This window comes from Arachis duranensis, chromosome 9 (assembly GCF_000817695.3).
Source record: "Arachis duranensis cultivar V14167 chromosome 9, aradu.V14167.gnm2.J7QH, whole genome shotgun sequence".
Taxonomy (NCBI): domain Eukaryota; kingdom Viridiplantae; phylum Streptophyta; class Magnoliopsida; order Fabales; family Fabaceae; genus Arachis; species Arachis duranensis.
The window spans coordinates 324,739-335,373 of NC_029780.3; the positions used below are offsets into that span (position 1 = coordinate 324,739).

The window sequence follows — 10,635 nt, forward strand, 5'->3', positions numbered from 1 at the left end:
AATAACTTAATTTTTTATATTAATTTTTTTGTTTTTTTAGATATTTTTCATACATAATTTGTGTGTCTTAATTCAAACACAATCATTACTAAATATCTAACCACTTTCTAGAACAACGATTATTTTAGAATAAAAAATTTTACCCGGCATAATTATGAATAAATAATTAATCATTAATTAGTCATTAAAAAATAATTATTAATTAGATATTTTTGTTAATATTTAACTTTTTTTATATTAATTAGTGTGTGTATCTATGCACGAAAAAATTCATAAAAGTACAAAAAATATTTATATGCGAGATAGGTAAACCTTATTTTCCAGAAATATGCGAGATCTCAGGTGCGAGGGATTCGATAGTGTCATTGGTAAGCAGAGATCGAGCGACTGAGTTGGTGATAGCAGTGCTAAGAAAGGAAGATGGTGGAAAGGGTAATTTAGTAATTGCTAAAAATATATTGAATGAATGGAGTAATGATAAATCAGTTCAAATTCAAATCCCAATTGAAACGGAAGGCATTAATGCAGTAGGAATCGCTAAACTGAAGGGATGTTGTGATCTGGTCAACGATACATAATCAAAAAGAACGGTCAGTTGGGGGTACGGTGATGGGCTGAACAAAGGATGCTGTTATAGAAAAATGATGTCCAAAAACGGTTTAATGGTTGGGCCAAAAATAAGGAGGGATACACCTGTTTGGAAGGAAGGAATATGGGCTGTTCATTTGTCAACGAAGGCCCAGTCCAAGCTGAGCAAAAATAATATAATTACTCTACAACAAAGCAGGAATAAGAAATAAAAAACAATTTAATTACTCTCATCGGTATTGCCATTTAATTTACGAAATAAAACATACATTGAGAGGCTCAACTACAGGAAGACGGCGCCGCCGAATGATCTGTGCTGGCGTTGGAGCTCCATACCTATCCAAGTTTTTCGATAGTCACTAGGATACAACTGGCATAAACAAGGGTGTATGTTGTGGATGAGAAGGCAGGAAATGTTAATATTTATCAACAAATATTATACTATACTATTACTAGTATACTATATCAATTCATCATATAATCTTATTACTAAAATGTGATGTCACTTGGATATGTTCCTAGCTAAATTATTTAGTTAGATCATTTCTGCGCAGAATTAAGTAAGCACAATAATTTTATTCAGAAAAATATTAAATGGTTAATAGTTTTGTGACATGACATAATATAGTTCCCGAGATAAATTTAAATTCTTTCAACCATGAGGGGACCAAGTAATTAAGTAAGTCATGATGATTGAACCACGTGACGAAGCTAAGAGTTAGTATATTACGCTTTTACTTGAAAAGAAATATAGATGCCTGATTTCACTAAATTTGTTTAATTTGGTAATATTGCTTATAATAAATTATATCAATTATAACATTATATTTAAATTTTGGGTATCTCTACCAAAATTTAAGCTATAATTTTAATTATATTGCTCGCTTCTTCACTTGTTTTTTTTTTTGGAATAAATATCAATCATTTAAGGATAACAGATAAATTTTTACTCTCTCTCTATATATTTTTTTATTAAAAGTCTAATATGCTAATATGCTATACGTTCTTAAAAAACAACAATATAGTTAGGAAAAGAGATAGACTTTTAATTAAGATATGAGATGATATAAATCCTTTTCTATTATTAATATTCAAACTCAGAATGAATATTTTTTTTGGGTGTCTAACCTCCGAATGTATGTTTGGTTTATATTCTTATTTTGAGTTTTTATTTTTTAAGATTGGGTACAATAAACAATGACAATAAGATAGAGGTAAATATAAAAAAACTAGAATTTTATTATTTCACAGTTTTTTTTCCAAAAAAAAATTAAAAGCAAAAATACTAAACATATAATAAAGAAAAACTGAAAATACAAACTAAATTAAAAATGGAAAATTGTAATGAGTTCACGGGAATATGATGAAAGGGAAGAAGTACTAGAGAAATTTCCTTCTCCAATCTGCTTCTCCATCATATATAATCATAACTCATCTTTTGAGCAAGGCGGGTGAATCAAAAGGAGAAGTAAACCAAAAACTTAATTATATATGGTTTTAATTTGTGAATCCAATTGATCTGCCTCTAAATATGAGGCCACATATATTATAAATAGTAGCATATCGCATTATAGAATTTAATTGTCCCCACCTATGACTACTGTTATGTTGCACTTCACCCCCAAGGTCCAAGGTCCACCTCAAAAATCATTCACTCGTTCATACATTTTTATATAACAGAGTAAACTATTATTTCTACCCACAAATATTTTAAACGTTGATAAATTTATTCACAAAAAATAAAATTATAATTATATCTATGAAAGATAGATTTTATAAGAAAAAATTATTTAAATGTTAAAAAATCATTTTAAAATTTTAAATTATTCTTTTTCTAACTCTAATTTTAACCTTCTTTTTCTAAATCTCATCCCTTTCTTTATTTTTTTTTAAAAATTTCACCACCTCCTTCACCAATATTACCACTATCTCCATCACCATCAATCGTCATCTTCACCATTTTCTTTTTCCACAGCCATAAACAACAACGACAATGATGATCCTTTGTTTTTTGCAACCTTTGCTTTCTACAACTGCTCCTCTGCTCTACGTCTTGTGTTCTTCTCTTCTGTTAGCTTTGATGTAAGACGACACACCTCTTTGCAACTTATTTCAATCTTCAATTCCTTGAAATAAGCTTCTGCCCTAATTCGAAAGGCATTAACCTTCACAAACTGGGAAATGGAGGAGTTGCCCACACGAAGCTGGTTCTGGTCACTGTAAAAGAGTAAGTGTTGGCGCAGGAGACTGTCGAAATTGAATCGATCATCCCACAGTGAAGTAACTGTTTCCCTACCTTAAAAACTCTCTTTTGTTCTCCTTCTAGGTCCAAATAGTGCTCCCTTCATCAGTTTCATCTTTTCAAAAGAAGATACCTGATCTTTTTCTTCTTCCTCCGAATAGTGCTCTCTTCTTCTTCCTCCTCCTCGTCCTCCACATCTGCAAATCTAATATGCAGAATCAGAAAAAAAAATAAGGACAGTGTGAACAGCAGTAGCGCAACTTAGTTAGATTGGAGTCCCTCTCGTAATGCTTCTCTTCGCTTCCATAACTCTTCTTTTTTTTTTTCAAAAAAAAAGAAAGAAAATCTGAATATTTTTGTAATTTAATTACTTGTAGTTGTTGTTGTTTATGGTTGTGACAATAGAGAAGGAAGAAGATGAGGCTGACGGTGACAAAAATAATGATGTTAGTGAAAAAGGTGGTAAAACTGATAAAAAGAATAAAGAGAGAATTGAAATTTGGGAGAAGAGTATTGAGATTAGGGTTAAGAAAAGAGTAATTTAAGGTTTTTAGGTTATTTTTTAACGTTTGGATAATTTTATCATATAAAATTCATCTTTTATGAGTACAATTGTAATTTTTTTTTGTGGATAAATTTATCAGCATATAAAACTTTCGTGGGTAAAAATAATAATTTACTCTTATATAATATATGGTTGTATTGGATAAGAGTATGATAATATATATTTTTAATGTCATGACCTCAAATTCAAATTTTAGATATAATTTTTTAGTAATTTAATTAACTTGTGCCATAAAAACACATATGTTAAAATTATTATTAGTAAAAATTTAAAATTTATTCTTTTAATAAATATAAAATAAATGAATTAAAAAGTTAAATTTTTGTATTTTCAATAACAAAAAGGTTATACTACGTGTACATTAAAATTAGCCACAAAAATCAATCATCACTAGTATAAAATATATACTGGAATATAATTCTCACAACAAAAATATTAAATATACACTAAAATTAATCATTAATATATTTGTATATAAATATATATAATTTATTTTATTTTTAATGCATATTTATATTAATAACTAATTTTAATATATATTTAATATAATTGTTCCAATAAAAACTTAAATATGTTATAGTCTTGACATATAATTTAAGATACAAATGAACTAAATCCATAATGTTTTAATACCTACTGGAATGAAGTTTATCTATAAACAAAAACAAAATGTTGTTCCACCAAAAATGAGTCATTTATTGAATCAACCACCGCAAAATGGTTTTGATGAGTGACACATGCATGGCTTAAATTTCATTGAAGAATCAATACCTTCCAATCTTACACCACTTTATTTATTGTGTGGTTAATTACCACTCTATTTCATTCTGTGGTTCCTCGTAGCTCACTTATTTATTACGGTCCTTTAAGATCGTGACACGTCACTGATATTATTTGGTGCCACTTCCATATCTTCTTGCTTCCTATTGCAGCCTCCATTCTCATTTTCTTGGTTTCAAATTCTAAAACCTTTAATTTGATTTTGTAGAAAGACGTAGCTTTGGACAATACCTTACTATCTACGTTTTTTGACATTTTTGTTATTTTGCTTCAACATTACCATAAATAGATTTAACTTTGCTATGTTTCAAAAATGTTTGAAAAGTCACAAAAAAAAAGGTTTAAAGTAATTTAACTTTTTTTTTTGTATTTTAACTATTACTTATTTTATTTTCTATTTTTAATAACTATTAGAATAATTAAATAATATTAAATGTAATGAATATATAATAATATATAGTACCAGCTACATGAATTGAAAGGTATGTTCTGACTTAAAGAAAAATAAAGGTCTGCACGATCTGCTTTTATTACATTATTAGAATGAAGAAAATAATAAGAAGCTATCTTATTGCAACTTTTAATATTAAAAGTAAAATATAAAAAAATGGTATTCTATGGCTTCATTTTTTAATTAAATTTATTTTTTGGTACGTACATGGACCAAAATTGAAGGAAAAAGAGGGAGAATATACTAACATATATATAAGAATATGTTTTAAAGGCATTCGAACCTTTTCTTTTTTGTTGTTTATTACTTTTTTTAAATGTTTGGTGAAGGATCTTTTTAATAAGTCCCCTAAAATTATTGAATATATACATATATACCAAAAAATCAAGAAGAAGAGAGAAATCAAGTTAAAAAAAATATATATTCACAGAACAAAATCATTATACCTTTACTTTTTGTAAATTGAATTATCAAGTTATGATGATTACTTGTGACACTACTAGACAAAACCATCATTTTATAAAAAGATAATATGGGATAAATTATTAAATAATATCTATACATCACATTACACATATTTTAATAACTTATGGTCTATTATTGGCTTAAGGATATTATAAATAAAAAGAGGCTATAGTTACGGCAAATAAATCATTATCAAAATTTTCAAAATAAAAAATATCCTAAGAATATATATATAATATGTGTGTTCAAAGTAAAAAAATATCAGCAACATAAGTCATTTTCATTTTGAAAGAAAGATGTGTTTGATTTATGGGAATGGTGACGTGATTGAAATGATGACGAGGAAATTGAATGGTTCCACGTGGAGAAGTGCCCTATGATCCATTCAGCTCAACCAGATATTTTTCCCACTTTCAACCAAAACCAACCACTTCTAATATTCTACTATAATTATTCTAGAATAAAAATCTTCAATTTTGAAATTTTATGTATTTCTCTTTTACCATCAATAATGTAAACGTTTAAATTGTATTTTAAATTTACATATATGCCATTATTAATCTTCTCATCTCATTAACCACATCAACATTTTACTATTAAAATAACATTAATAAAAAAAATGAGGCAAGTTATAAAATAATTTTAAGGAAAAAAATATAAATAAAGTAAGAGAAATAAAAAAAATTATATGTATATTAAAAATAAATTAGTAAATTATCATTATATATTGATATATATTTTATGTAGGTCAGTCATTTTCATTTTGAAAGAAAGATGTGTTTGATTTATGGGAATGGTGACGTGATTGAAATGATGACGAGGAAATTGAATGGTTCCACGTGGAGAAGTGCCCTATGATCCATTCAGCTCAACCAGATATTTTTCCCACTTTCAACCAAAACCAACCACTTCTAATATTCAATCTAAGGATAATTTCGGTATTCACTGCAATTTGAACATGTGAAATATTTGACGGTGCGAAAACAAAAGCGGTATTAAAAGAAATAAATAATCAAAATATATTTTTGGAACAAAAATTATTTTTAATATAAAAATAAAATTAATATTTTAATTAAATATTAATATTTAAAATTTAATATTGTATTATAGATATACATAAAATATATATTGATTAAAATATTAACACGTATATAATATATATTTTGTGTGTTATTAGAATGATGATACGTATCTAATACATATTTTATATATTATGTTAATTTTTTATTTACAAAATTTATTTATTTATAATTACATCAAATAATATCATTTTCAATAAAAAAACACCAATATTTTTTTTGTATAAAAAAAATTTAGTCCTTTTGAGAATGAAAAAATAAAAATAAAAAGGAAAAGGTTCGAGAGAGACGAGGTTTATAGAATGAGAACAAAAGGCACGAGAAAGAGAAAGTAGCATGTGAGAATTAAGTAAGAGAGATCAACCCCTTATATCACATCATCACCATAATTTCAATCAATTCGTTTTCTTATCCTATTTTTTTTATACACAACCTAAATTTGATCCACCTCTCCAATTATTTTTTCTTAATCTTAGTCATCTACGCTATAAGGAAGAATGAGCCTCACAAGTATCAAGGATTTTGCATAATTAAACATATTAATATAGTAAAATGATAATTGTAAACTTACTTCATATACGTGTCTCATTTTCATGTTTGTAATTTAACGTTAACCACGTGTCCACGTTTTATGTTTATATAAATACAGAAAAAAATAAATTAGGAGGTTCACATTTTTTTTAGTGTCAAGAGAAAAAGAGAGTTGACTAATGATGATTTGAATATAAAATTTAAATAAAAAAGTAATTATTGTCGATCTAAAATTTCTTAAAATTAATTATTAAAAAATTATTTCTAATACAAATATATAATTAAAATAGGGTGAGATGTGTGTCTATTATTTTGCTTAGATAATTAAAATAGAATTATATAGTAATGACCGAACATGTGGAAAAGAAGCATTAAGAGATATTTTGCAATTTGCATGCAAGTTAGCAATAGAATAAGCCAAGTGGTGGTTTAATTTGTGTTCATATTCCATTTTCATTCTATGGTGTTCAATTTTGCATCTCAATTTCCATGCCTAGCTCACCACCACATATTACTAGCCACAAATAAAACAAATGGAAATAAAAATAACGACCCTTCAAAAAAAAAAAGTGTGACATACATAAGGTTATTTAATTTAAAATATGTGAGCTTATGTGGATATTAATACAAGTTCATTCCTTTATATAATAAACACCATATTCATTCATTCTCATTGTTAACACATTCATCTCTCACCGACTTTCTCTGCAATTTCTTTCTTTCTTGTCTTTTTGATTTCTCTGACGAAGATGAAGGAGAGGCTTTGTGAGCTCTGTAAGGAAAAAGCTTCTCTCTACTGCGCCTCTGACTCCGCCTTCCTCTGCTGGAAATGCGACGCCACCGTTCATAATGCCAACTTCCTCGTCGCTCGCCACCGCCGCCGCCTCCTCTGTTTCAACTGCAATTCCTTCGCCGGAGTCCACATCTCCGGCGCCTCATCTCGCCGCACCGACGCCACCTGCCGATCCTGCTCCCCGACGGAGATTCATTCCTCCGACGAGGAGGAGGAGGAGGAAGATGACAATTCCCTCTCTTCTTCACCTCCTTCTTCCTCATCCTCCTCCTCTGCATGCGTTTCCAGCTCGGAGCCACGCGCCGGGAACAAGATCAGAACAAAACACTTGCCGGAAAAGAGAATCAGAACGGTAACCTCTTCCGGTTCGGCGGTTACGACGGACGACGATGATTTTTCAACGGCGAAGCAAAAGCGGCAGAGGAATAACAAGAAGAAGAATAGTAATGGCGGTGGATCTGGTTCAGATGAGGTGAGAACGGCGTCGGCGAAAGAGTATTCAGTGTTCGCGAAATGGAGCGAGGAATTAGGGTTGGGAATAAACGAGGGGAAACGCGTGTCGTGCGTGGCGTGCAGAGCGTTGAGAGTATGGGTGAAAAAATGGAAGGGAGTTGGTATTCCGTATAAGGTGGGTGCTGCGACGTCGTTTTGGTTGGGTTTGAGATTTTGTGGGATGACGTTTGAGAATCTGCGGAGATTGGAAGAGATCTCAGGTGTGCCAGCTAAGCTCATTCTCCAAGCATATGCCATGCTCTCACGTGTCTTCTTCTTCTCCCAACAACAACAAACCACTTCTACTCCCTTCTTCCATTTGCAAGAAGGCTCTGATGAGTCTTAGAATTATGGAATATATTCTATTCTATATTCTTCAAGCTCAATTGTTGGAGAAGAAGGAGAACAACATTTTAGTCTTAGCAAGGAAATAGATTTGATTTCAGCACCTTAGTTTAGTTTATTGGTGATGGTGATGTAAAACAATGCACAAAAGAGAAAAAAAATCATCCTCTTGATGTAGTTTGTTTAGTCTAGAGAAAACAGAAAATGTATACGGAAGAATTTCAAATATTTCTATTTTCTAAGATTTTTTTTTACAAAAATAGAGAGACTTAAATTCGTAATTTTTAAGCGAGTATAAAAAAAATTACACCGTGGTTTAGTAGGCAATTTTAATTATAAAAAAATATATATATAATATATACTAATTAAAATAGTTGGAATACTGGTATTTTAAAAATATTTTAAAAAAATTTATACGTTGTTTGGATTGCTGCCAATGCCATGGTGGTTGATTAATCTATTTTACCCAACGTGTACCAATTGGATCCACAATTTCATGGGTTCAATCAATACTTGTTTGATATTTAGAGTTGTATTTAATTCGATAGATTATTATTATGTAATTTGTATCAATTGTAACATGCATATTGATCAAGTTTTATTGATGCATGTTTATGAAATGAAACAAATTGAGCGAAAGTGGGGTAATAATTCAAATAAATGATAAGGACAACATAATGTCTGGGAAATTCTGCTTCATTTGAAATGTTGGCGTTTAAAGATAAAAAGAATCATTGGAGGCATGGTGGTGGATCTAATCATATGCTATTATTCATCACTGTGTCGTCTATTTAAACCATATATTTTTATCAGGCTTTAAATAAATCCAATCGTTGCGAACCAGTGATAATGTTGCTTCTGCCTGCACGTCTCTCAATTCCAATTTAAAAAACCAAACAAAGAAAATGAGGCATCGGTAGGTGCTACTTCATATCCAAGGAACCAACAATATCTCAACTCCACAAAACAAACTTTATATCTTTGTTTTTGCTGAGCTACATTTCAGAATTATGTCAGATTATTTGTGCAGAGTATTTTACAAACAAGAATGTCAAATGGTTAGTAGAATTTATTTTTTTAGCGAGTAGTTTGTTAGTATTGTTTAAAAGTATAAACTAAAAATATATTGTTAGATTAAAGGAATTAGACTAATAACTAAAGTAATGTCTAAAAATATTAAATTTTGTTAGTTTTTTAATTTTTTTTTACAAAACTATGTTAAAATTAGGAATATAAAAAATTAATTTTTAAATAGTTAATATTAGTTAATTTTTTATTGCAAATAATTTATTTAATTTTTATTTTTGTCGAGGATTTAAGATTTTAGATTAGAATTTAAGATATAGAATTTAATATTTAAACTATAGATTTTAATAAAATTAGTTAATATATATAATCTAATTTATTATTAATATGTATTTTATGTTTTAATATGTATTTTATATTAACAACTAATTTGAATGATAAATTTTAGTGGAACCTAACATTAGTTGTTTAAGTTAATAGACTAATGGTAATGCATTTTGTAAGATGTGATATTGTGATCATGATGCTAATCTCTTGTTTTCACAATGAAAGTAAACATAACAAATAAAAAAGTGTGGGGGAATGTACCTTTGGGGTACGGTGTTATTGGTTAAATATATAGTTTAACTTCCTTTTTAAATTGTATTTGAAGTTTTTTAACCTACACATTGACCTTTCAATAGTTGTTTTTTTTTTCTTAGTTATAATTTAGCCACTAAATCTCTAAAATGGTCTCTCATTTTTGTAGTTTTTATTATTTTAATTTTTTAAATTTAAAATAATCTATACTAATTTTCAAGATTTAGTTTTGAGCACTATTTTAGTCTATAGTTCCTTTCTAATACCGAATCAACGAATTAAGTACTGAATTGATTCTGATTTACTGACATGCTTGATACATGACTAAATAACGTCGTTTTGTTTAGGCACTTAAACAAAAAAAAACCAAAAAAAATTTATATGATGTATAAATTATTATATCTCTCTTTTCATTCTACAAATTATATTGTTTTTGCTTTATTTAAGAACTAAAATGGAAAAACTATTTAACTATGTATCGTGTGACAAGTCAAAACTAATTTAGCATTATATTCATTGACTCAATGTTAAAAAAGATCTATAAATCAATATGGTACATGAAATTAGATCTCGAAAATCATTATAGTAAATTTTAAATCTAAAATATTAAAATGATAAAAATCATAAATTTCAAAGACTACTATAAAAATTTAGTCTAACTTAGCTGATAACTAACTACTTTTGTTTAATTAGGTGGAA

General features: G+C 28.4%; 1 protein-coding gene across 1 annotated transcript; it reads left to right on the plus strand.

Annotated features, from left to right (window-relative positions):
- The first annotated feature begins 7,364 nt into the window (after window positions 1-7,364).
- LOC107463828 (B-box zinc finger protein 32) lies at window positions 7,365-8,573 on the plus strand. The gene has a single exon (XM_016082709.3). The coding sequence runs from the start codon at window positions 7,451-7,453 to the stop codon at window positions 8,330-8,332; it is 882 nt and encodes a 293-aa protein (XP_015938195.1). The 5' UTR covers window positions 7,365-7,450; the 3' UTR covers window positions 8,333-8,573.
- The last annotated feature ends 2,062 nt before the right edge of the window (window positions 8,574-10,635 follow it).